Raw genomic sequence first — 26,959 nt, 5'->3', positions numbered from 1 at the left:
ATATACATGCAACAAAAAAGAATAGCTGATAAACTAGTTTGTGAAACCTGTACATTGCAATTAAGGATATTTAAACAATAATAACTTACGGCACATTCCAATTGGGGGGGGGGGGGGGTTGTATTTCCTGCTGACTGTTTAAGGACTTGTGTGTTGAGACCACACCCGCATTTAGACCTCACTTGCATTAAGGCTAACAGATGGATAAGATGTAAGGACTGTGAGCAGTGTGAACACACTTTAAGTTTCACTATACACGTACATTCAGTCTCTGACAACTTGGTGGAAAACCCCTGATCGGGTCTACATCCTTGTGCACGAGCCCCCATGTTGTAATTGGCCACCACATTGTAGTTATGCACTGCCCTCTGTGGATAACTGTTTGCAGCTGCATTGTGCATGCACACTTGATTCTCCTTCACTTGGAACAGGCAAAAGGACTTGTCTGCTCTCTGGTTTCTCAAGGCAAAGCCACAATATATATATATATATATATATATATATCACCTAACTACATTGTTTAGTTTGGAATTTGCACTGGTATGTTAAAGATGGTGATGGGCAGCAGAGATTAGCAATGCTGTAAGGGGAGATGGGATGCATTGTAATGACAGTCAGGACACTCAGAAGCAGCAGCTGGTGGAAAATTGGGCGAGTGTGAGCTGACTTCCCCCCACCAGTGATCACACAAATACAGTGTATACCCACTGTGGACAGACTGTTCATTATAAAACCACATACTTCTGAGGTGACTGTCTGTCTGAAAAGAAATTCTCCTTCTACCAGGAAGCAGTGTGTCAGTGTCATTTTCACAGAGTTGTTAAATGTTTCATACTCTGCCACAAATGTAATCACTGACTCAGTAAGATGCAAGGCTACATCTGTAAATGGCACATAATTCATTTTATTAAAAAGGGTTCTAATTAAATTCAGCTTTGATTTTCAGCTTTGTAAGATTAAGTCTGTGCATCATCGTCATCATTGTGCAAACAAGCTGCATGTGAATCTCAGTGGGCTAAGCAACAATCTGCCTGTGACTGCCAAGTCTATTCATTTCAATATTTCCTTTATCCTCTAAAAAAATGCCATAAAACACAAACAAATACTCATAAAAAGAGATATACATTATCAAATATAAACATACTGAAGTAACTTTGATACAATCTGATAATTAATAATAATATTAATAATCTGATAATTTTACAACAGCAGGGATTTTCTGAATTATACACACACACACTCATGCTACACATTTTCCCCACTCACACAGTTCCAGCAAACCTAGTGTTTCCAGTCTGCCATCCAGGGTCCACCATAAACCCTGCTGAGTCTTTCTCTCAGTTGCATGAGCAGTAGGTCCTGCAGGCAGTCCCAGGTCACCCACAACCTTTCCACTAGACTATATTGGCAGTAACCCATAGCCAGGCCAAAGCCCACATCTGTCACATAGTGTCTGGCAAGCAGCAGCCGGGACAGGCTCACCAGGGTTGCCCAACCCACCACCAGGACCCGCATGGAGGCTGTGTCCACCAGCTGAGCAAGCAGAAACCGGGCACACATGGCCGCCCGTGTGGCGTGACCCGAGGGGAAGGAGTAGCGCTCCACAAAGAAGGCGGAGAGGATGTCAGAGCGGTTCTGGGCCGGCCTGCGGCGCCTGACCAGGGTCTTCACAACTCTGACCAACAGCAGGTCCAACAGCAGAGCTGTGAGGAAGAAAGAGAGTCATACAACACTGGTTTCAGTTCACATTACAAGATGAAAATGCAACGGTAATCCACTGTTGGTTATCACCCTGTGACTCATCAGGTTAGAGGAGAAAGTATAGTAGTATAATATAGTATAGTCATAACGAAAGAAAACAAATGAAATTCCCACAAAAATCCATCTTATTGAAAGTACAAAAAGCAAAACAAGTGTTGCTGAAGCAGAAAGGGTTTTTTCCACAACTATATGCCACTGCAGTGGCTGTGTCAAACATATTGTTGAACTCTATATGTGGCTGTATCTGTAGAGCATATACTAACTCCAGTAATTCCAGATTCCCATTATGTGACAGAAATAACTCTGGTATTTGACCACGGCACAAGTCAGCATAGCAGATCAAGACTTGATCTCAAAGCTGTCAGTCAACAAATATAATCTACACGTGCAAATAAAGCAGCAGCCATGTCGCGTGCATGTCTCTCAGTGGCCACAGATGCCATCAGCTGGACTCAAAGGAGAAAACTTTCCATGGCTGCGTTGTTGCTGTGTCTCGCTGTGCCACGGGGACGCACGAACAGCCTGTAGCTCTAGCAGTGCAGTATGTGACACCTAGGTGGACCGAGGCCGCTTTGGTCTGTTATGCCGTGCTATTTCTGAGCCATTAACATTATGCAGCTCATCAAAGACTGCCAAAGTCTTCACGTTGGAGTTGGTACAAACGTGCGTCATAACGCGTCGGTTTTACCAACAGTTCATGTGGTGATAAACACAAAGGTGCACAACAACGAACACCTGAGCTGAGAAGCTATTCTTTCATGAGTATTTTGTGCTCCACTGAGACTGTTGCTGCTGAATGCTGATTTTTATAAATAAAGACCAACACTTTCCAAACAGGTGTGCCAAATGCGTGTACATTAAATGAACGTAACTAATTATACGTTGATCATAAATAGAACTTTTATAAAGCAGATACCTGCCTGAAAAAAGGCATAAAATAAACAGAGAATTTGACTGGAGGAATCCAAACCACTGTTGACAAGTGTAACTGCTGGAGTCATTCTTGATAACACATCCAGAACAATCAACACACACTCACTCACCCAGGACCAAATTCAGCATGATCTCCTGCTGCGCCACGCTCTGGCCCCGGAGCAGAGAGTACACGGTGCCGACGAGCCACGGGACGACATGTCCGGAGAGCTCCACCAGGCGCACCAAAGGCCGTATGCTGCCCCATGGAGACTCCTCACAGGCGCACACTCCGAGCCGCTTGGACAGCCACAGATCTATCGCCAACAAAAACCGGAGCGTTATGGTAAATATCGGCTGGCTCAGGCTGACGGAGAAGTCTTCAGTTTGCGCTCCTGGAGGAAAGTAAGAACAGCTGGAGCCACGGCGGCGGACATGGCACTCAGATGATGCCCGGCTTCCACACACTACTCCACGGCAACTATTCCGTCTGGACGCTGGCGAGGACATTTTCTTTTGACAGAGTGTCCAGAGCAACCTATCCGCCCTTCTTTATCGACCACCTGCGGTCAGTAGGCTAAACACTTTAGTCCTGCTGCGCTCATTCACCCAACATCCTGCAAACCGTAGAGTCCGGGATTACAGTGTCAACAGTTCAGAGCCCGACTGCGCTGGTCACGTGGTTGCATTATCCTCCTCATCTACTTGAAACTCGGACTAATTCAAGTAGCATCGAGTTTAAACCCGTAACGTTTCAAATGTGCATTCTGCTTCTTTTATAAATTCTGTCGTCGACTTTCCGATTAAATTGCTTAATAATAACTTAGTCTACTCTGGGGGAAACGCGCTTAAGTGGTGCACCTTAATAAGTTATTCTAATATCATATATCATTCTTTATTAGGAAGCTGCGCCGCAGGAAAGCGCGCAGATATAAACTGGTCTTTTGGAAACCTTGCGACAGCTGCAACAATCAATCACAACGCGACCTGAACGCACCACATTTTTCTAGTCAGAGCACAAATGCCGACCTGTGCAGTTTACATGGAGCAGACCTAACTGCTTCACACAGAAGTTTCCGCCTCAGCTCTTCAGATCACGCAGTCAGCAGAGCCGCTGCAGCACACACTGAGCATCCACGCAAGGTCACACTGAACATGCCCGGACTGTTGCTCGGAGATTTCGAGGCGGAGACCACCACTGGCAAAATTAAACTTCACGAATTTCTCGGTGATTCGTAAGTAGGCATATTGAATATTTGTTTTTGGGAGCAGTTTTGTAGGCTTACAGAGAACCCAGTTCACCTACACAGGGAGGCTTTTTGTTTTACATCTCTTGTCATGTAAACCTCTAAACCCAACAGTGGCGTTGTGGTGTAGAAGTACACGTGTCTTTAAACAAAATAATATGTAAGGTTGTGGCTACTCTGGCAGTTATCAGGTGCTCAGCTGTTCATAACCAGGACATAAGGCCCTTTATCAGATCAGAGATTATTTCACTCGTGACAGTCAGTGAGATGCTCTCGGTACAATCATATTGCAGACCTCATGGAAAAAAAAGTCCCTGATGTCGAGTGACAAAGAGGACACATCCTGTCAGTTTGGGGTCAGAAAACAGGTTCAGCTTCATCCTATTGAGCAACAACAGTAACCACCGTATTTGTAGGTTGCTCACGTCGGATGAGAGGAGTTAGTTACAGTCTTAAAACCTCAGACTGTATCTCCTCTTTAGAAGCAGCACTGCTCCTGACACGACCCCCGACACAGACTCACTCATCTCTCCTTTCATTCCAGATGGGGAATCCTGTTCTCCCACCCCAGAGACTACACCCCCGTGTGCACCACAGAGCTGGGTCGAGCTGCCCGACTGAGCAGTGAGTTCAGTAAACGCAACGTGAAAATGATCGCCCTGTCCATCGACTGCGTGGAGGATCACCACGGTTGGATCAAGGTGAGAAATAAAAAATTCAAGCAAATTTAGCCAAGGCTTAACATGGACATCTCTGGACTGCAAAGTTCACATGTTTATTGGGAACTCTGGGCTTACAAACTGGGTTTGGTTTGCAGTCAGTTATGGGTTCATAGGCAAGACTGCATATCACACCCATTTTAGGAGAAGTCTTGCAGCCAAATTCTTCTTTCTTTACTGTATTTTGGGGGTGGGGGGTTACCTCTACTCTTATTTTTTTCAATTTCAGTAAGACAGCAGAGTTCCATCTGTGTAGCACTGTCTCGGTTTAAATGTGTAACTAAGGACTTGTGTCGCTGTACTAACCAGGACATCCTGGCATACAACTGTGAAGATTCAGCTTGCTGCTCGCTGCCCTTTCCCATCATAGCAGACAGTAACCGGGAGCTGGCAGTGGCCCTGGGCATGCTGGACCCTGATGAGAAGGACAAAGATGGCTTTCCACTCACTGCCCGCTGTGTAAGTCTTCAAATCAGAATCCCAATTTTCTTAAGTTAGGGGCAGCATTTAAACTTTTTATCTTATCTCTCATGCCAGCAGAGAATAACAACTAACTCTCTCAGGCTCCTCCTGTCTCTGTAGGTGTTCATCATCGGTCCTGACAAAAGGCTGAAGCTTTCATTCCTCTACCCAGCCACCACCGGGCGCAACTTTGATGAGATTTTGCGAGTGGTGGACTCTCTCCAGGTCACAGCGACAAAACGAGTGGCCACACCTGTGGACTGGAAGGTACGTCACACATTTGAAAGCGACCCCAGGTTGCACCAGTCATTGAGCAGCTGACCACAGACACAGCAGAAACACGAACTGACCTCCTGCCTCGCTTCTCTTCTGTGTCTGTCCTCCACCAGCTGGGGGAGTGTGTGATGGTCCCTCCCAGCATACCTGAGGAGGACGCTGCCTCTTTGTTCCCAGAAGGCGTCTACACCAAAGACCTGCCCTCTGGAAGGAAGTATCTGCGCTACACACCCCAGCCATAAGTACAGGCAGATACAATACTGATAATCAACACTCCAAGAAACCTTAATCCAGCAGCTGTCAACCCTGGACTTTAAGGACCTTGGGTACAGATCATTTTTGTCCCTATCAGGCATAGAAACAAGTTAGCAACTGATTTTGTCCCTGACATAATGTATGGAATAATAAGCAATGCCTTAAAGAATATGCAGGACTTTTCTCATTAAGACATTTTACATTTTTCTTAGGTTAAAAAAAAATATTTTGGATTTGGCTTGAGATAATAGGTACAGCTCCATTAATAAAACCTTTGTGGTTCAATGCACATTTTGCTAAAGTGGCATTTTGTTTTTGGAAAGGTAAGGGTCGAGATGGTGCCATAGTTCTTTAAAAAGGAGAAAATGTAATCATATGATATAAAGTTTGATGTGTATAGTACAGAGCTGCCACGATTAATCAATTAATCATTTAGATGATCAAAATCTTAGTTCCCAATTCAAAGCAAGTTCAAAGCAAAAATGTCAAACATTTGTTGGTTCCAGTCTCTTAAATGTAACTGAGCCTTTGTGTTTTAGACTGTTTGAATGGAAATTTGTAAACATTGCTTTGGGAAATTATGACAAATTTTTTCATAATGTTCTAACATATAAAGACAAGACTGTTAATATATCAGAGAAAGTCTATATTGTTTACCCAAGATGATTGGTTTTTTTGACCAGTGCAAGAGGAAGTGGTTTTTGGTACCATGTATACAAGGAAGTGAGAGCAACTAATACAATTGTCATTGCTGGGTAGTTAAATTCTCTCTTCTCCCTGACTAGTTTGATTCATTAAACAGTTAGAACTTTTTAATGTACTTAGCTGTGGAATTGTCTGCTTTCACATTACACATGCAATAACTCTGCATTAGTTTTGTAAGCTTTTATGTTTTTAGTGTAAATGTACTCCAAAGGCTGAGTGTTTGATGTACTGACTTCACCCATGTGGGACAACAAAAGCACTAAGGTTGCTCACCTTTTCAGACGAAAAAATATTGTTCAGCAAGCAATGAACTACGGCAATGAAAGCGCTCAGTCGTGACTTCTGGACACCACTGTTAGTTCTGTTTGAAGGCGGATGTTAACACAGCTGTGTAGGATTTGCCGTTCTCCCTCACCGGGTCGGCAGCATCAGTGAGGAGCTTATCAACTCTGATCCTGGGAGCTGCTGCCAACAGGCTCCACTGGGCAACCAGCAGACAGGAGAACTTAAGGACAGCAGAGGGATATCGAAAAACAGCGAAAAAGGGGGAGCAAAGGACAGGATGTTTAAAAATTTGTTGTAGTTATTTATAAATCCAAACACATGAGGATGATGTGACAGTGAAAGGCGGGAGCTCGCTTCCATTATTGTAATTATTTATTGGGACTGCATTTGAAGGCAACATTACTTGAGGGTATTTGACAGTAGTTGGAGCTGAGGGGTCTCTAGCAAATGAGTCACTGTGGAATCTGTCCATGTCCCCACATTCACTCCTCTACACTCATTTTGGACACATCTGCACCAGCGGCTCTACAGGACAGGCAGCCATGGTACGCTGCAACAGCTCATCTGCACAGAGATCTTCTCTGTTGTCATCTGACAGGTGCTTTGAAATCCAGCATGTTTGGATTCTAAACTCTTCCAGCAGTCAAATGTTTAGAAACAGCAAACCCCCTGACAGATATTTAACCCCCAGAGAGCCGTTTTCCCTCAGGTTATTGAGAAAATATAAAAACTGGACCTTTAATAATCAGGAAAAGCAGCAAGGTTCAGACTTGTGTTCTTGTTTCCAGTGTATGGATTCGTCATCACTGCTCGTCAGAGAAAGTCAGTCCCAGCACGGCCGCCTGCCGCTGACACTGTCATCTCTGGTTCATGAGTGCCTGGTACTCCCTCTGGTGGGCAAACAGTCGCAGGAACACCTTGTACTTTCTCTCATAGAAGCTGTAAAACAGAGACATGACTTGACTTTAACCACTGTGCAAAAGTCTTAGGCCACCATTAAAATTGTTTTTTTTAGCAAAGTTTTATTAGCCATCCATATTTTATTTTTTTAATCTCTTTATTAAGTTACAAACAGGAAAAACAGGAAATATGTACAGAAAATCGAAAAAAACCTAATTTTCAGAACAAAATGGCTTCTACGGCAGAAGTCAGTATTTAGTGTAGTATTTTAGTGTTTAGCATGGATGGCATGATGAATTAAAACCTCTCTGTACTTTTCAGTTTTCATGATCCCATCAATTCAGACCCTCCACCATGTTTCACTGAAGACAGCAAGCACTCGTTCTGGTTTCTCGGCTGCTACCCTTCCACAAAGACCACTCCTTCCAATGAGTTAAACCCATACAACATGTGCATGTAATGCTCGAGCATAGACCTTTTTCACAGCTCCATTCCATTCAGGTTTAAGAGAACCAGGTTCCTGCTATTGCGAAAAGTGTAAGGAGAGCTCACACTAAATACTTGCCACTTTAGGCTATAGAAGCTGTTTTTTTCTGTTTTTAATACTGCATACACATTTTCTGTATTTTCTGGCTGTATTCTAATGCAGAGGCTGAGAAATTATTATACACACTCATTAAAGCATTGCTAAAACAGTGAATCTAATGGTGGCCTAAGATGTTTGCACAGTACTGTATATTCTCCATCTCTTACCTCCCGAGTTCATGGTCAGGCTGAACAACTTTCCCCACTTTAGCCATTTTCTCCATTGCCTCCTAAAACATGAATTGCAAAGACAAATATCACTCAATAAATCATGCTGTGCACATTCAGTTTCAGGCCAGCTTCTGACCCAGTTACAGCATTAACAAACGCCAAGTGAAGTGGTTTCAGTGTGGTTGAGTTTGTGACTAATGCAATACAGGGTGTCTGTGCTGTCTAAACCGACAAAATCCAGCCAGTTAGCTGTGTGCAGCAATGAGGATCAGATCCAACAACTGCCTGCTTTAGTTATAGCTGAAAATGGGTTGACAGGTGCAGCCTAGTCCAAACAATAACGTCTTATTTTTAGTATATGTGGCTTAAAGGCTTGCCAGTGTCTTGTGCCTCATGCTGTGGTACTGACAAATGAAGGGATGAGAGCTTGACCTCACAAAAGGTTAATCATCGCTTTAGATCTTAAATGCTGTGTGTTCAAATCTTCTCTGTGTCTTAAGCAGAGAAGAGCCGTGAACTTTATACATTGTATTTTGGTTCTGTCCAGCAGATGGAGGCATTGAGTCAGTGATCATATGATCTGTGGTGTGTGTCATATAAAGTTTTCGAGGTCAGTTTTATTGGACTACAAAAGAAGACGATTGGATTGCAAGCTGCTAAGTATATTGCAAAATAAACAAGTTTTAAAAAGGGGTACACCACCAATTTTACTGTTCATGAGGAGTGTTACTCAGCCTGTCGAGACAATTGTGTAATGTCATCTGTGGCTCTGGAGAGATCCTTAATAAGTTAAAAAAAAAGAAAAGATAATGTTGGATTTGGCTTGTACATATCTGTGTGTCACTCCACCTGTATACTGCTGTAGTCCTGTGATGCACATGCACCCAAGATGGCTGCTCCTATTAACACAGCCTCGATCTGGGCAGGCAGCACCACAGGTAATCCTGAAAAAAATATCATTGAGAAAAGTGTAAAAGTTTTCATAACAGTGTTTATGTTATGTTAGCAGAACCTAAAGTTTTCATGTTACCATTATTTAGTATTTTGGGTGAAATGTCTATTGTAGTTAAATCTTCATTCAGTTTAGGATCAAAACTGTTATCAATCCTTGTTAGTATTTTATACCCGTAGCGTTGGCGTGAATCTGCACAAACAGGGTATTTTTGCTCAATCCGCCGCACAGGAAGAGAGTTGTGATGTCATGTCCTGCTTCTCTCATGGCTTCCAGAATATGAAGTGTCCCAAGCTGAAACCAGAGAAGAAGACACAAGGGTAATTGGGTTACAAGGCAACAAAGCCAACCATCCTTTGCACCAGGATAGGTCAGTTGAGACTTTGACACAGGTAAAGCACAGCAGACTCACAGCGAGGGCTTGTACAGTGGCCAAATAGAGCAAGGCCAAGTCATCCAAAGTTTGGGACAGTGGTAGTCCGACCACCTACAAAACAGTGATGAATCGTTATGAAAACAGTGAGAGTAACCAGAGGGGTGCATTCACCAACATAAAGGATAGCTAGCATTTGGCCCCTGGCTAACAGTCATAGCTTATTTAACTACGCTGCTTTTTAATTCATTGGCGTATTCTGCAGTGTGCCCTCTGTTTAAGATGCTAAGGGGTTAATTAATCATTGCCTTTAAAAGCCAGGTGTGCCTGCACCCGCAGCATTGCTATTTAAACAGCTGCTCTCGCTTCACTGAGGGACAGGTATGTGGTCCTTGGCCAATCTGTCTCAGGCTCTGTCCCATCAACAACTCCATTTGACTACATATGAGTGAATGCACCAATAGTCAGAGGAGCAGCACTGTGTGATACATGGATGGCCAGACTGTGTGATAAAAATGATCTTTTTGGTTCATAGCAGATGGGTTGCATATGGGAGAAAACTAGTAATGACACTTGTGTCGATTTGCACCAGGCATTAAGATAGAGCCCATTATGTCCAAGGTCACGTGAAGCCTTGACTCTGCCCTCACCATGCCCTTCAAGCTAGGGTCAGCCAGAGGTGACCTGTTCCCATGGAAGTCGGGCCACACGTGCAGACTGGAGCCCAGCAGGTCCACAGCACAACGGTCTGCCATTGAAGTCAGATGGCTGTTCAGGTAGTTGTAGACGTTCTCCCCAGTGAAGGGAAGTCTGGGTTAAAAAACAGTAAATAAAAGACAAATTCAATCTGATGAATACCCATTAACAACACTGTTATATGGAGACTGACAATTAATTTAGAAAACGCTACAGTAGGCTGGCTGTGAAAGCTTAAGGCAGTCTAACTTAAGAAAACACAAGCACTTTAGGAAAACAACAGTTTGGCAACATGTAGAACAAACACTCACAATACAACCAAATACAGAAACAATGAACACGTCAGGCGGGCTCATCGCTGCAGAAGAAGATCTGCATCTGTTGTCGTCTGGATGGAGAAATTTGGTCTATTTGTGAGCTCTCCCAGCCACCCTAATACGGGCCGTTTTCTCAGAAATCATTTTGACATGTCATAATTCCAGTGTAACTTCCATAGTTGAGTTGTATAGAATACATAACCTTGCTAAGCATCGTCAATCTCTCCAAAGGTTACTGAACATCAGTGTACAACAGCTGAACAGGGATAACAGCTGTGCTAAAACCTTTTTGGGAAGTGCGGCACCAAATGCATCAGCTGACCTCTGCCGTGCCTGTTCCTGGAGCTGGGTGTAGGCGGCGTGGCCCTTCACCACGTGGTCGACCTGAGGGAGGGGAGAGAACGACAGTTTAACAGAGAGGATTACACATGACACAGCTGCTGACATAAGGGCTTGTGAAGCTGCAACTGCTGATTATTTTCATCACTAATTCATTTTTCAGTTAAGTTCAAGCACTGGTTAGACATTAACATAACTTAAAGTAACGAGGATGTGAAAACAAACACATCGAATCACCCACATTATATCTGAGAATGAGAAAATATTTGTTTTTACTACATGAGTGAAGGTTCAATGAATGTTCAATTATTTCTATTTTCTTATTTCTGTCACAGCGGCCTCTCCTTACGGTCCTGCCTTGTGTCTGGTGTAACTCAGCTGTATTATACTGACACCAGAGAATCAACCATAACTAGAGATTACAAAGAAGCAAATCTGATTTCTTTCACCAAAAAAAGCCTTCACATTTTACAATTATATTCCTAAAATAAAACACACATTGCCTCACTTCTTCCCAGTCCATGAGTATGTTCACAAGCACTTTTTCACAGAGATATATTTAAACATATTATCACCGCAGGTCAGTTCCACAGTGCGCTCACCAGCCTTCCTGTCGCGCTCTGTCCTCCCTCGTTGAGCCACATGCCAGGCACCATGGCAGACAGGCAGGGCCCCCACACTCCAGGCACAAACAGAGGCTGCTCGCTGATCTGGAACACATGAAGGTGACAACTTAAATTTGCTTCACCTCTTACAATTACTGCAGCCCCTGTCATAGCATTAAGGGGGAAGATGATTCATAAGACAACTTTTAATAGACCTGCTTATCAGTATTATCTCAATCACCTCAGAACTATCTCAGTAAACACATCAGTGGCAGCAAGCGCATGATTCATTATAGGTAGTGTGGTAACTGTCATGCAGTGACATTCTTTGAAAAGCCTGCAGGTCTGCATCACGCAATACACATGCTTTTAATAGCACATCAGATTAGTGTTTATTGATCATTAATTCCACTGTAATGTACAATGAGAAATGCAAACCACTCACTGCCATGTGACAGGTTGATGTCCCGCAGATCATCGCCATGCGTGAGCTGATTGGCTGATCCTCACAGGGCAAGTGAAAGCCTTTCACATCTGCACCTAGCACACCTGGAAAGAGCAAAATTACGTGTTATCATCAAATTGAATCAACATCAGAATTTCTTTTTTGCAGGGGAGAATTGACTGAATACACAGTCACATCAAAGCTCCTGTCTGAGCCCCATCAGGGACTAATCAGGGGAGATTTGCAGATCAAAAGCTTTAAATCTTTTTGATGTGGTTCTCTAACGTCCACATGAGATTCAGCCGTGACACTAACTGCTGGAATAATGTTTGTTAAGCTGGTTTCAGTTTAAGGTGGGAGGTTCATCCATGCTCAGGGGCAGGGGGTGTACATCACTGTGACATGCACGACAACCAAAAGCGCAGAGTGTTTTAACCTCTGACTGATGCAACAATGTGTGATCGGTGGAGGTCTCAGTCAGAGGCCAGAGGGCAGAGTTCAGGAGCAGCTTGTCTCCAAGAACATAACCAGATGGTTAGGATTTCTGAACAAGAGGAAATATCTACTCCCGCCCCAAAGCTGACACGGTGCTCACAGATGCAGTATGCATCAGCGTTAATGTGTAACTTTTCAAACAGACACCTTCTTTGTTGCCCAGAATATCAAAGCTGGGAGAGTTTTGGTGGGCGTTAACATGCACGTAACTGCAACAGCCCTGCTCCAGTCAGGGATGTTTATCATACATCATCCACCCTACTGTTAGATATCTAAAAGGCCTAAATACACTCTAAAAATGAGGGCTGTTGAAGCTACAGTAGGAGTGACTTTTTGCCCTGTAGTTTGGTCCATTTGTCTGTGATCAAACTATCTTGACAACTAACAGCTCAGAATGCCATGGAAATTCTGTATGGAAAATCGTCATGACGTTTCTTGAATTAATGTGTTCTCTAGTAGATGAGCATCTTCATTTTTGACACTCTGGGAGCTTCATCTTACACCCTCTCAAAAGCGAAATGTCAACTTTAAGACATTAACATAAAATCTTCTGCCTCCCTTCTCTTGATGGTGTTTTACCATTATGACAGTCTATATTTTAAAAGCTCTCAAAGCCAAGTAGAACCTGTTACAGTTACAGAATGCACTTCAAAAAAAAAGTACATTCATTTGTCAGAGCAAGTCTGGTTCTACAAACAGGTTTAAGATGCAGTACCAAGGCCTCCAGCATGAGCATCAATGAGAGAAGCACCAACTGCAGTTCCTGGGTCCAAACCCAAATCTGCTGCTGCCTCCTGGGTGAGGCCATCTCCTAGCGGGCTCCCTGGAGGACACGTCACACTGCCTGGATGGCAGAAATCAATTTAAATAACAGATGAACTGTTTGAATGCTCTGTGAAGTTTTACTAGAAGCTCGTTTGTTGATGTTATTTTACCTATTTTGGAAAAGTTGTTCTCCAGGAGATCCTCCAGTCCAATGCTAGTCCAAAAACTAGCATCCCATCCTTCTGGAGGACAATATGTCCATTTACACACCAAAGTACATAAAGACCTGTGAAACATTGCAGAATTATACTATAACATATCTCAGAACATATCATGAACAATATTAAGTGCAGCAACTGTTTGTCCATGACAAGAGACATGTTTCTTGGAAGTACCTCTGCTATGGAGGACAACCCCACTCACTGTTTAAAACAGACATTTGATACAAGGATAATGCATCACACAGTGACAATGTCCATCAACCAACAAAGCTCACCGAGTCAAAGAGCCCGTTGCCTTCCAAGACAGGAAGTCTGGGAGGTCAAAGAAATGAGCAGCTTTGTTCCAGCAGCTTTCTTTTAGATTCTGATAAAAAGGGAGAGAAAGAGAAATGTGTGCTAATGAACCCTGGTAACAGCACATGCATGTACTGAACAACAAAACACTTTCAGGGATCTCTAACGTGTATTGAAGCTTCTGTTTTATCAGATGCTTGAATTGGGGTGCCGGAATTCTCAAACAGCTCCACTCAATACAGACAGCTACAATAAAACACGCAGACATCGGTGGTCCCGCGGCGACCTTGCTCACCTCTTACCTCTTTGAGCCAGAGCAGCTTAGGGGGTTGCATCTCTGGTGACATGACCCCTCCCACCCTGCTCAGGACCTGGTGGCCGGTGTCTGTTATACGAGCGGCCTGCACTTCAGCACGATGGTCCATCCACATCACCACGTTCCTTTGTCTGTCACCTGAGAGAGGCGCGAGCAAAATGTAAAGAAATTATACCAAATGAAAAATAGCGCACGGACTGAATGCCACAGGTGTAATTTGAAGATTGAATCAATGCTTTAGGAGAGAAAACATTTGTGATGGATATGTGGTATCAAGGCTGCACATAAACATCATTTATCAGTCATTTAACCCTGAGTGCCTGGGTCCTGATCCCTGCGTCCACCCCGCTTCATGCAAAAACATGAATCCTACCGGGGGGTGCTGCTCTGTAGCTGACCCTGACTTCTGACCTGGCTGTGGAGGAGGGGATTTTAACTTCAGGGATCAATAAAGTATCCCATTACATTAGACCAAAACAACTTGTCCAAGCAACCTCCTTGAAATAGCTATGACCTGGTTAAATGAGAATATCCACAGACAAGCTGCCAAAGCAAAACTAATCAACTGAAAGCTTTCATGCCAGAATCAATGTTTTACATTATATCAGCAATACAAAAAAATCCATTCTAGTAAAGCAGGTAGTAATACAGCATTTCAAAAACAGAATGCAAGGTGTTTTGCAAATTATTTCTGGAGAAAAAAAAAAATAAAAGTGGCAACAGAGGAATGAAATGTTTGACTTACCATCCTGATCAACTGGCACAGGCTGGAAGCTTTGGTCCAAAACCACTAAAGAGCAAGTGGCATCAAAGCCGATCCCTCGTACCTGACTCCTCTCCACACTTTGGGTCACTCTCTGGGACACAGGGAAAATACAGGGTTCAGCTCCTGCCTCTCTCTAGCAGCACTAACTTTGTAGGGGTGCAAATGTGACCAAACCAACTTAAACAGTGATAATTAAATCGCATTATAAGTAATGATGACAGATACCTTGACAACTGTGCAGCATTTCTTCCAGATCTCAGCAGAGGACTGGACGTAGTGGTCGGTCTGGGGCTCCCAGATGCTGATAGGTTCCTCTGCAGTACTGTGCAGGAGGCCCGCCCTGGTCACCAGTGCAGCCCTCACACTGGCAGTGCCCACGTCCACTCCAACATAAAAGACCTCCGCCATGAGGAGACGAGCTGAAAGCAAAGCAAGGGGAGCAAAGAGTCCAGGGGTTGATAATTAACCAGGCTACGCGGTCAGCATTTGATATACTGTTTCGAAATAACATTAAAGGGCAACATTTCTGCTAAAGGGTAACATTTAACATTTGTTCGTTTATGATTTCTTTGTTTGATATTTCCAGAGTCCGAAATCGTCCACGACTGAAAGAGGATAACACTAACGTTAGAGTGCAGCAAAGGAAAAGATGGGGATTTTGCCAGGAATACACACAACAGACTTCATCGATGACAGAGGACATTTGTACATGTGCTATAACAACATCTCCGAACTTACCAGCTGATAAAAGTCTTATTTCAGCGCAGTAAACATCACTTTTGAGTTTGAGTTATGTGCACTTTGAGCTAGAGACGGTGGTTGCGACGGAACGCGAGAGCGGTCAAAAAGGATAAAGTCGAATATTTCTGCTGAACCGTACAGAGCCCGAAAACAAACCAGAAAGCACTATGAATGGGCCATTTTAATCCCCCCCTTCCTTCACCGTCGTCTTATTTTTTAAAATAAGGAAAGGGAGGTTTATCAAATGAACAGAGTGGCCTACAGGTACCCCAACAAGTACAGCTCTGCCAATGAAATGGACACCGTTTTGTAGTTCTAAAAATTTTGTAGGAATTCTAAACAGCAAAGTACAACAACCAAGACAAGTCCTGCATCTTGCAAAGGCCCCCTGTGTGTAGAATGAGCTTTTATACTATTCTCTCATATTACAAAGTAAAGCTGTTTCAATCATACTGTCACCAAAATACACACAAAAACAGGTCAGCAATCAGAATTATTCCAGAGAGGAATTTCTGAGTACATACTAACTCAGCTTATTAATAAAAGCCCCAAGCATTATTCCAAACAACCTGCCAGGGGCTGTAAACCACCACTGTGGACACAAAGTCTAATTTTTAGACAGATTATTTTAGACTAAATGTCCTGAAATTTGACCATGTGTGGTCTGTGCATTGGACATATCAGAAACTCGGAGGTGACCAGTTCAGAAGGGACCCTACTATAATGATCTATTGTAGTAGTGTAGTGTCAGGGCTGCAAAATGGTCTGTGTGAGACAATAAACTGCCATCAAAAACATTTGATATGCCTTACATTCGAGGCTGCATCCCACCTGGTCTCTCCACTCTTTTGTACTCTTTTCTTAGAGGACATCAGCAGCTGTGTAAAGGAAGTGGGGCTGGCTGTGACCTGTGTGTTTGGACCAGGAAGGATCAGCAGAGAAGAAGTACAGAGAAAACCCAAGCAGCAGGACAGGAAGAAACAGATGGTTTTCAACAAACACTGCACAGACAGTGTTTGAAATCTCATGTGTGTCTCTCTCTCTTTCACTCCTCTATATGTGTGTGTGTGTGTGTGTGTGTGTCTCTGACCAACGGCTGAAGGTAATCAAAACTTTGCTCTGTTGATACATCAACAAATGCACATATAGTCTTTCTCTGTGTTTTGCTGTCATGAATTGTGGGAGTGTTTCCATGGATCCTGGACGGTCCCACCTCTGTACAACAAAAGCAGGCATTTTGGGAGGCCGACAGCACCAGCTCCTGATTAGAAAACTTTGTGCAGTGGAAACAGCTGGCCCCGGCAGGGAGGAGGAAAGCGCTGTTTTCTAAAAGCAACCCCATCAGGCCAGCGGAGGGGAAAAGCTGACAGAGAAACAGGAAGCACGGCCAGAGTACAGTGATAGCGTGAACGGAAAGTACTCCTCAGCGGCCCTTTGCACAGGTGTACAGAGAGAAAGAGAAGTGGCTCAGAAAGTTGGCGGCACACTGAATGCTGCTCTGCTATGTTAAGTGAGGAGAAACTCAGAAAGAAAGACAGCAAGGCCTTGTTTGTCTTCATTATCACTGTAGTATTAGACATAAACATTTCTAAAGCATTCCAGGCACTGGAGTTCCACTTCAGGGTGTCAAATACTTCCATACAGGCATCGCACGGCCGTGTTGTGAGGACAACATGTCATCTCAAGAGTGTTGACCTCAGGCAGCTCTGGTTCTCCCAGGCTGTCTGCGGCTGTTAACTTATTTATAGTTGGCTTGAGGAGAACATGTTGAATAATACAATGGGGGAGGCCAGACAGGCTGGACTGCAGCTGTACGGAGCGTTCAGACATGAGTGCAGCTTCACATTTACCTATGAGACCTACGAGAGGAAGCCATAGAATATATCAAATATATTTCTCACACAGGAAGGTTATAATGCAACTTTAACACTCACACAAGCAAAGATGAAGTGGTCAATGTGCAAGCAGGAATGGCCTATGTATTGTAGGGCTAACATCAATACCATGATGCATTTATCTTGATAATAATAAATGCATTGATCTCTCACCTCTTTCCAAGTCATCAGTACATTACTCCTGTGTGTTTGCTCAGTTCCGATGGTCGTCCATATTAGAGGTGTGACCAGTTTAAGATTCTGGATTCCTGACTATGCTGTTAGCTGACTGGTTGATTAAGATAAGAGAAGAACTTTATTCAGGATGTATACGATGTATGCAATTAAAATTAATGAGTATACAGTAAATAACAAGAAATGACAATACAATCATAGGAATATAAAAATACTGGTTGTTGGAGTGATTGCCACTTTGGGATAGTTTGGGATCTTAAAATAACACCAGGACAGTAAAAAATCCTTAATGCCTGTTGTTATTTACACTTGCTTATCTTTGGGCTGCTTTGTTGTCCATATTTGTTTCTGTGCACTGTGTGGAAAAACTACACAGAGAGCTACTGAAAACCACAGACATTTTTCTTGTGTGTGTCATACTTGGACGATAAAGTTGATTGTGTTTCTGAGAACACAGGTCCTCTGCACAATCTCTCTGCAACGACTGCGAGACACTTCAAACATGTACACTTGTAGAAAGACATTTTAAAATGTGTTTTCCTTTACAACAAAGGACCTCCTTGTGCAGGTATGACCTCATTTTGTCCTCTATCTTTAACCCTTTCTAACTACCTTACCAGCCAACATTCACTTCCTGAATTGTCAGCCAAATATAGTTTTCATGTCTCTGGATTTTGATAACGAGTTAATCATCTGATGAATGTGCATTTTTCTGGTAATCTCTTTAATTTTACGTTCTGTAAACAATATGTTCCTAATCAAAGCATCTGAAAGAAAGAATATTTATTTGCTGTGATGTATTAATCGAGATTAAACCGCACAGACCATTTGGAGCAGCCCTCATTTCAGGGTGAGTAACTAATAATTGAGCGGGTAACTAAATATTCAAAAACACTACGTAATCCCAGAGTGCTCTACTGTCTGTATTACCTAATCCCATAAACCATCGCGGGGGGGCGGAGATATGGCTAGTTGTCAGAGCAACCTGCATGTCATTAGACGTGCCCCGCCCACCAAATCAGATCCAGCCAATCAGAGGCCGTAGAAATGACATCATTGTTATTTTCAGTAGAGCTGCAGCTTAGAGGTGGATAAAGTTCGTCTCCACGTTGGAAGTGATAGAAAGTATTATCCCTATTCGGACTCTGTTTCTGGTTTTGGGGGGGAAGAAGAAGAAACCAAAGCGGATACTAAAGGTGTAAAAACACGGGGATCGGCTGCGGAGGAACTGCGTTTATTCTAGATTATCGCACGGTTCACAAGAGAAAAGTTTTGTCAGGACGCGAAGTTGTCAAGTGAGTTGGACTTCAACAATAGGCGGGCTCTAAGACAAGACAGTTGAGAGACAGGGAGTCACAGGACATATGTGACCAGTCGATCTTGGACTTTTTTTTTAACAAACAAGAATAGACCTCCCGCAAGGTGATTAAAACTTTATGTCCAGAAAAATGGAAGCGACCTTCTACGACGAAGCCGTGAATGCTTCAAACTCTCAGCACGACGGGACGACAGTGTATGGGTTCAACCCTAAAACTCTCAAACAGACCATGACTCTGAACTTGAACGACCCGAAAAACTTCAAACCCCAGCTGAGCTCCAAGGCCCTGGACATCCTGACGTCCCCTGATGTCGGGTTGCTGAAACTGGCCTCGCCTGAACTGGAGAGGTTGATTATCCAGTCCTGCAGCGGGCTGACGACTCCCACTCCGACCCAGTTCGTCTGTCCCAAGAACATCACCGACGAGCAGGAGGGGTTTGCCGAAGGCTTTGTAAGGGCGCTGGCTGAGCTCCACTACCATCAGCAGGCACCCGCCGTTCACCCTGACGCACAGGCCGGTGCGACCAACAGCATGGCATCCGGCTCTGCTGCATCCGAGAGCGGCGGGATTCCCTACAGCTGCACGGTGCGCACCGACCCACCGGAGTACACAAACTTGGGCACTTTCAGCCGGGCTGTGGGTTCTGCCTCTGCACCTGCCAACGAAAGGCATCCCCATATGACTTTCCCTGCCACCTCACAGCCGTCCCACAACCACATGGACCCCCAGCTGGCGGCTGCGCAGCACCCGCGGCTACACGCGCTCAAAGAGGAGCCACAGACTGTGCCCGAGATGTCCGGCGACACCCCGCCGCTCTCCCCCATCGACATGGAGAACCAGGAGCGCATCAAAGCGGAGAGGAAGCGCATGAGGAACAGAGTAGCTGCGTCCAAATGCCGGAAAAGGAAGCTGGAGAGGATCTCCCGGCTGGAGGATAGGGTCAAAAACCTGAAGAGCCAAAACACGGAGTTGGTTTCCTCTGCCAACGTCCTCCGGGATGAGCTGGCTCTGCTCAAGCAAAAGGTGATGGACCACGTTAACAGCGGCTGCCAGCTCATTTTGACGCAGCAGCTCCAAGCTTTCTAGACTTCCAAGGGACATTTCTTTGGGACCAAATGCAAGTGTGGAGGGGAGGGGGAAGGGGGTATCCACCAAATTATCCGCTCAGGCTGTATACGCTGAGTCTCTGCAGAGAAAAAGAGTAACGATTGAAGACTGACAAGATACTTGCAATTGGTCAATATGGTGAAATGTTGCAGAAGCCACCAAACCTATTGCATGGACGCGCACAGCTCAGAAGTAATATTTGCTCCAAATACGCCTCTGGTGTGACTTTTTAGATATTACTGGTGATTTTGTCTTTTTCTCACATCCAATCCGATTCATATTCAGTCAAGCCATGGTGGTATGGCAATTGTCCATACCTTCAGAAAGTTTTAAGTTGATTAAGTTCCATTCAGTCTTAAGTCCTGACAAGACATCCAGACCGTGTGGGCCCAAAGTGCAGACGGACAGAAACACAAGGTGAACGAGGCCTTGCCCTGCAAATCTTCCACTATGTCAAGTAGCAGTTTGTGGACTTGAGTCATCACTGCACTGAGCATCCCACCAGCGACAATACAGTATGTACAGAACAACACTAACAAAAAGTTTCACACCTTTACGCAAGGACTCTTTAGAGGTGTGTTTAGCGTTTACTGACAAAAACTGCCTTACTTTCTTAACCCGTATGTTCATACAAGTTTGTGATAGTGTAACTAATGTTAGACCTGAAATAACACTTTGTAATATTTGTACGCTGTTATTTTGAGCACTTCAGAACTGTACATATGACAAAATAAAATGTTGGACACGCGTTAAGTGTGAGTACTTCTGTGCCTTCTAAATAATTAATCATTGGATGCAGTCTTACAGTGCTTTACATGGAGTGTTTGTTATTGAAGGAACTGGGACAGACGAGATACTGAGTCACCAGTGCAGTGGCGCTTGTAATGGTTGGTGAGTCTACGCGGCCGCCCATTGGACAGAGAGGTGTCGGAAGTGAAGCGCACGCAGCCAAATATGGCAAGAGGTCCTCCGTGCGCACTGGGACGGGTGTGTGAATCACCGTCCTCCCACTCCAGCTGGTGGTGACTCCTGAGGATGAGGCATAGGCAGATCTGTTTACAGTTTTGTGTTGAGGTACACAAGAAATATTTCAATTAAAAAGGATTATTTCTCAAACATTTAACTAGTTAGAAAAAAAAACTTAAAAAAAAGCGTTTTATTTTCGGAACTATATGCGATATAAATTACAAACAAGCTTTGTGTAGAAAACAGGTACAAATTCACACACATTTCAGTTCTGCTTCAACTGTACACACTTTGTGGACCACCCACACTGACAGGTAGTCACTGGCCTTAGAGTGGACACTAACAAAGACAATTTCGAGATATGTTTATGAGGGGCGTGGAGACACAGGAGGCAGCTGTCGGACGTGTGTGTGTGTGTGTGAGAGAGAGAGAGACACCCACAGTAAACCCACGCAGGTGTTTTCACATACTGCCTCATTAGACCTGTCTAGATTCTTGATTGGCATTTCTGTTGCACCCGTGTTGCCATGACACCACAAAACTGTCCAGTTTGGAATTAAGATGAGGTCTGATCAAATTAATTAAAGCAACTGAAAACACCTGTATGTAATTTACACGGCTTTAAAGACTTATTTTGTGTCCTGTTCATGTATACAGTGCTACAGTAGAGTAGAATGACTGCTGCCTTACTGGGATTTTTATTTTTATGTCTGCAACCTGAATCTGCTTCTTGCCCACAAACACAAGTATTAACACTGTGTAGCCTGGCTGAGAACCTTGTCACGCTGCTGATCAAGCTGTATATCCTAAACATTTTCAATATTTTTCCACAATTTTAGAATCGCAGTTTTATTCAGAAGTTCCAAATGACGGCTGGTTGACTTCCAAAACGGCTTGTGGAACAGACAAAAATAAAGCAGCGACAGTGCTAATATGCCAGCTACTGGCTGTTGGCTGGATTTGACAGCCCACTGTGTCCACTGTCCAACTGCTTTTGTTTCATCTTGCTCCAATTATGCTTTATCTTTTTGTGCAAAGGAGATGTGATTTTCCAGCTATTTGAATATTTTGGACACACTTGTATTTGGCTCCTGATAATGTCCACAGTTTATGTTTGGTCCAGTGTTGGTGGTTCTCAGCTGACAAGCACGCCGTCTTTCGCAGCGAGGCGCTGCCGGTGTACGTGGTCCTGCTCTAGTTCTTCGTGGCTGGGGTGCCAAAGCCGGGACAGGATGCGCTCCATGTTCAGGGCATACATAGTGTGGGAGGGCATCACCCCGTGGTGAACCTACATCAGACAAATGTTTCAGAGAGACATTTAACCATATAAACTTCAAATGGTGGAGTGAGGGTAGGCCAGAAGTAGTAATGTGATGTGAAAGTTCAGTGATAAGCAGCCACAGCTCAATGATGTGACCAATGAAAACATTATAAAATATCTGACAACATCTGATGTCGATGTGTTGACATTTCTATGTATGAAGCACATTTTGGGGGATAAGATTTCCAGGTTTAACTATTCAATTATAGACTAAGGATGCATTTAATGATTATTTACTTGATTAATAATCTAATCCATGCATTGTCACAAAATCATCTTATCAAGTTCAACTTGATCTCTTCACATAGCTTGTTTAACTCAACCAACAGTCCAGAATCCAAAAATTATAAATTTGCTGTTACTCAGGACTAAGAAAAGAGGATAAATGGATAAGAAGCGAGGACTGTTTTGGCTTGAAAAATGACAAATACTGAATCAGCTGATCAACTCTTTAATCTTTATCAGTCGCTTCCAAGTTTTGGATATAATTTAGGTACAATGATAAATCATTTTAAAAGAGGCATATAATTTTACAAACTCAGTATATGACCCCCCCCTCCCATGCTTGGGAAATAATAATAATAATAATAATAGTAATATCAAAATCAACTTCATTTGAGTTGTTTCAGAAACTTGGTGCTCAGTTTGTTGAAGGTCCTGAGACCAGGAACATGCATGGGCACATTTCTCTCACCTGTAAAGCTTCCAGGAGATCAAACATGCTGATTGGAGGGAGCGATGCGGGGAGCATGTCAGCAGAACAAGCCAATAAGTGAACAGCCTGCTGCTCAGCCTCATCAGGTGACACCTGAGGTGGTGGGCCTGCAGGCAGGGAAGCACTTGGAGGGGGACTGAAAGAAAGCAAAAGTCACTATGGGCTGAAAAATGTCATCAGCATGACCACTGCCCTTTACTTAGAGAAACGACAAGTAACAGCACAGATTATTGCATGGAGAGCAAAACTACAAAACACTGACAGTGTAGTACCTTTCAGAGCAGCAAGTCTATTTATACCTAAACTAACTTCTTTGTCCTAAACATTTTATTAAGAACTAATATGGTTGTCCCCACCATTCAGTGACACTGTGGTAAGCAGCAAGGCTGTTTTTCAGATAAGGCTGCGGTGTGACATCGCTGCCAAAGGCATATGGGAAATGACCATCTCGTAACCGGTATGCTTTCCTCCGGGTAATTACAGCAGTCAGGACGTCTTTCAAGTGGTGCTGAAATAAACCAGGACAGTAAGTCAAGCTTTGTTCCAGCTCCTGTAAAACACAGACTGTCAATGAAAAGTAAAGGTATGCTATGCAGGATTTGTTGGTTTCATTCCCGGGTTGGCTACCATTACTTGGTGTGTGACGACCTGGGAATGATACTCAACAGTCAAATGTCTTTTCCCAAAAAATTGGTGAGGCCCAGAAACATACCAAGCAAAGAGGATAAGGAAACACCGGCTAAGTGTAGGGTCACCACACCATCACACACCAATCATGAGTGATGAGCGAGAGGGATTGTTTTTGTCTACTGATCGTTTTCTCAGGAAAGTTCATATTTGAGTTTATACTAAAATTAGAGATGATTAAAAGACACTTACTTTTTTGGAGGACATAATACATGATTAATGCAGCTTGTAAGAACCCTTAAACCTATCTCCTGTCCAAGCACAATACATTTCCCTGTAAGGGTGTAGTTTAAACTTGAATGAGAGGTAAACTCTGATGTAAATGTGAAATCTGGATACTTGCTTCCAGTGTTTAGTCTGTCATTCTTTGTTTTACCATAAGAAGGTTTAAAGGCTGCAAATAAATACTTTTGTTTACCTTTGTGTACACATACAAATTCATGACAGCTAATGTTTACATGTGTGAAGTGATATTTGTATTTCTCAAGCCACAACATAAGAACAGGCCCACGCATGCAGTTTTGAAGAGAAAAATTAGGTATTAGCATGTATGTCAATTTCACAGCACTTTTTGCTTTCTATGTGGATTCATTATGCAAGTCATGTATTTGTAAATTAAAAGAAGTCCAGAGGTCCAGCAAGGTGCACGGTACACTGTGCTAGGCCATCCACAGCACTGAATCATAGCCTGAATATCTGGTATCATATGCCAGACACATTGTAACACTCTTTGAGGCAAATCTGTAATGATTTTAATTTGTGACAAAAATAACTAGACTTAACAAACCTCGACAGCATAGATCATGGTGCTGACAGCCTCGTCTGTGATGTTATCCAGACCCAGCTCAAAGGCCGTCACCATCATACGGGCCTCCAGTTGGCCACGCGTGGGCAGCAGCAGAGTGTGGGCACTGAGGCGCAGCTCCTCCTCCTCACCTCCCACCTCCCGTGGGCTGAAAGGCTGGGCGGCGCTCAGAGGGTTCTGAGGCTGGAAACGATGCTGAGGGCGTAAACAAGAAATCCAGCACCTGGTCATTAACCAAATATCACATGTTTGCATCCAGCCATTATTTGGGCAGTTAGGTTATTGGGAAATTTCAGCAGCGCTGTAAGCTTGAAAATCCCCAGCATTTGTAATGATGACTGTGAGAAAAAGTACTTACATCAAACTTCTGTCTAGAGGAACATTTCTTCTTCACTTTTGGTTTTCCAGGCTTTGAAGCCAAGCTACCTTGCCACTGTAATGGCCCTGCGCCCTCTAGAGGACAATAAGAGAACATATTAAAAGATGCCATGTAAAAGATCATTTCACTTTACTTAAATAACAGGAAATTTCAATATTTACTTGATTACTCTTGACATATTAACGATGCAGTGGAATGCCCACTCAAAGTCTGATGGTAGGTCATTTCACATTTTGTCAAACACATGTTCTGAATTTCATTATAAAACCAATTAACTTAAAATTGTCACTATTTTAAAATGTCTGGAAAAGACACTTATCAAATACCAAAGACAATAAAATCAATATCATAAACACAGCTAGTAAAGTTACAACAGATTAGGGTACTGCAAGTTAGAATAAATCTTAGCTTTAACAAACAACATGTATGCTCAGGTATAATTTTATTTAATAGATCCTACCTGGTGTGGAGACGATGATCTGGCAGCGTGTGAGAATGGCCAGGAGAAAGTCATTGTGAACATGGACTGCAGGGGAAGAAGGAGTAGAATGTAATGTAAGCAACACCTTTTCAGGTAACATCACGTTTTCAACATAACCAACATAAGGTATTTTTGTCTTGCTTACTAACCATTCTCCTGTGTCAACAGACGACGTGCCTCAATGTCAAACTCCTCCTTGCTGATCTTTTGTTTGAACCATAACTTCAGGTTTGCCCAGTAACTGCATGGAATGACAACAAACCAAAACCATGAATACAGGACAAACCTTACTCCATCGGTTAGTGCGAACATCAATTCATTAACAAACCGATGTTAGACATCACTTATCATCCTCATACATTGTGTCCTAAGAATTAAGATTAAGAACATCAGAAGAAAATCTTACTTAATGAAAATCGATAAAATGTTTTGTTTCTTTTATACCTCTCAACCTCCTTTCTTTTCAACTGAGGCTAATCCATGTTACACATACAAGCTGCATTCGTACAAACACGTTAAACCAGATGTAGCTTACGGAATTCAAGCCGTAACTTTAAAAAGCAACCTCAGACTTGCTATTTGTATCGCGTCCTCCTTGGAGCACATAGTAAATACTGAATAAGTGCAGAAGGAATGGCTCACTGATAACTATTGCTGAGGAGAAATGCTGCAAACATTAGCAAGTGCTAGGAAGCGGCTAATTTGCACATAGCTAGCTCATGGAAAAAAATACTATTGCATTCAGCGACAAATCACAACACAGTATTGAAATCCAACACCGCAAGCAGACAATGTACATAAACAACGTTATACTTACTGCTTGATATTATCGCCAATTGCCTCAGTTAAATTTTTCTTTGCAATCTCAAGTTCGCTAGCATGAGCTGCCATGACGTTCATTAAGCCTAACAATGGCGTCATCATCCGGCGACACCAAGTTGTACGTTTCCTTTTTTGTGTATAAACTTTATTGTAGCAAATAAGTTTCCATTAACAGGATGATACTTGACAGGCAATATTACAGAACGATTAATGTTATGATAAACTTTCCTGACTATACTTAGTTATCTAGTATTTAACAGCATATAAAAAAGAACAGAGGTAAATAATAATTATAGGGGGCGCTGTAAAATTCAATGGTTTATTTCCCCCTTTTTCAGTTAGGTAGTAAAACTGCTCCACCGCTAGATGGTGTCATAGTATGATTCAAGCTCTGCAAAGTAAAGTACACTTACATCTTGGTGCAGGAGAGCTGGGTAAGAAGAGAGTTTAGATCAGTGCATTTCACGCACTTTACAGAGCGTAAACACTTCATAGCAGCAAGATGAAGGCCAATTTTACCCTCGAAATGTAGTGCAGTATCAAGTTCCACTCCAGCAAAGGAAGGGATGCCTGCCTTTTGCAAGGGACTCACATGTTTACAAGACGGAATCCCTTGTTTTCTTGCTCATTATTTTTGACATTTAGCATGTTAAGTTAGAAAACATGAGTCGATAAGGCATCAGAG

At 43.2% G+C, this 26,959-nt stretch overlaps 4 protein-coding genes across 5 annotated transcripts; 2 read left to right on the top strand and 2 right to left on the bottom strand.

Annotated features, from left to right (window-relative positions):
- The first annotated feature begins 2,896 nt into the window (after positions 1–2,896).
- Positions 2,897–6,452, top strand: LOC124068940 (peroxiredoxin-6-like). 2 transcript variants are annotated; one of them, XM_046407536.1, is made up of 6 exons: positions 2,897–3,019; positions 3,576–3,908; positions 4,465–4,621; positions 4,949–5,098; positions 5,274–5,368; positions 5,491–6,452. In XM_046407536.1, exons 1-6 carry the CDS (start codon positions 2,940–2,942, stop codon positions 5,504–5,506), a joined length of 831 nt encoding a protein of 276 aa, XP_046263492.1. In that variant the 5' UTR covers positions 2,897–2,939; the 3' UTR covers positions 5,507–6,452. The 2 variants fall into 2 exon arrangements, with proteins under 2 accessions (XP_046263492.1, XP_046263491.1); XM_046407535.1 differs by having other exon boundaries at positions 2,911–3,019; positions 5,222–5,368.
- A 524-nt stretch (positions 6,453–6,976) lies between these two features.
- On the bottom strand, positions 6,977–15,761 carry fggy (FGGY carbohydrate kinase domain containing). Its single transcript, XM_046407531.1, has 16 exons — positions 15,601–15,761; positions 15,088–15,281; positions 14,842–14,953; positions 14,083–14,234; positions 13,762–13,850; positions 13,436–13,551; positions 13,216–13,344; positions 12,006–12,109; positions 11,558–11,665; positions 10,939–11,000; positions 10,254–10,413; positions 9,643–9,717; positions 9,404–9,524; positions 9,128–9,222; positions 8,276–8,337; positions 6,977–7,561 (listed from the first exon to the last, which is right to left on the bottom strand). Exons 2-16 carry the CDS (start codon positions 15,268–15,270, stop codon positions 7,480–7,482), a joined length of 1,650 nt encoding a protein of 549 aa, XP_046263487.1. The 5' UTR covers positions 15,271–15,281; positions 15,601–15,761; the 3' UTR covers positions 6,977–7,479.
- Positions 15,762–18,737: 2,976 nt separating this feature from the next.
- On the top strand, positions 18,738–20,851 carry LOC124068941 (transcription factor AP-1-like). Its single transcript, XM_046407537.1, has one exon. It carries the CDS (start codon positions 19,109–19,111, stop codon positions 20,075–20,077), a length of 969 nt encoding a protein of 322 aa, XP_046263493.1. The 5' UTR covers positions 18,738–19,108; the 3' UTR covers positions 20,078–20,851.
- A 914-nt stretch (positions 20,852–21,765) lies between these two features.
- On the bottom strand, positions 21,766–26,427 carry tada1 (transcriptional adaptor 1). The gene is made up of 8 exons (XM_046407534.1): positions 26,270–26,427; positions 25,602–25,693; positions 25,432–25,497; positions 24,951–25,045; positions 24,575–24,787; positions 23,457–23,608; positions 23,080–23,236; positions 21,766–22,352 (listed from the first exon to the last, which is right to left on the bottom strand). The coding sequence occupies exons 1-8, from the start codon at positions 26,374–26,376 to the stop codon at positions 22,200–22,202; spliced, it is 1,035 nt and encodes a 344-aa protein (XP_046263490.1). The 5' UTR covers positions 26,377–26,427; the 3' UTR covers positions 21,766–22,199.
- Positions 26,428–26,959: the final 532 nt, after the last annotated feature.

Source organism: Scatophagus argus, chromosome 13 (assembly GCF_020382885.2).
Source record: "Scatophagus argus isolate fScaArg1 chromosome 13, fScaArg1.pri, whole genome shotgun sequence".
Taxonomy (NCBI): Eukaryota; Metazoa; Chordata; class Actinopteri; family Scatophagidae; genus Scatophagus; species Scatophagus argus.
This window is presented reverse-complemented; position numbering and strand designations above follow the sequence as displayed.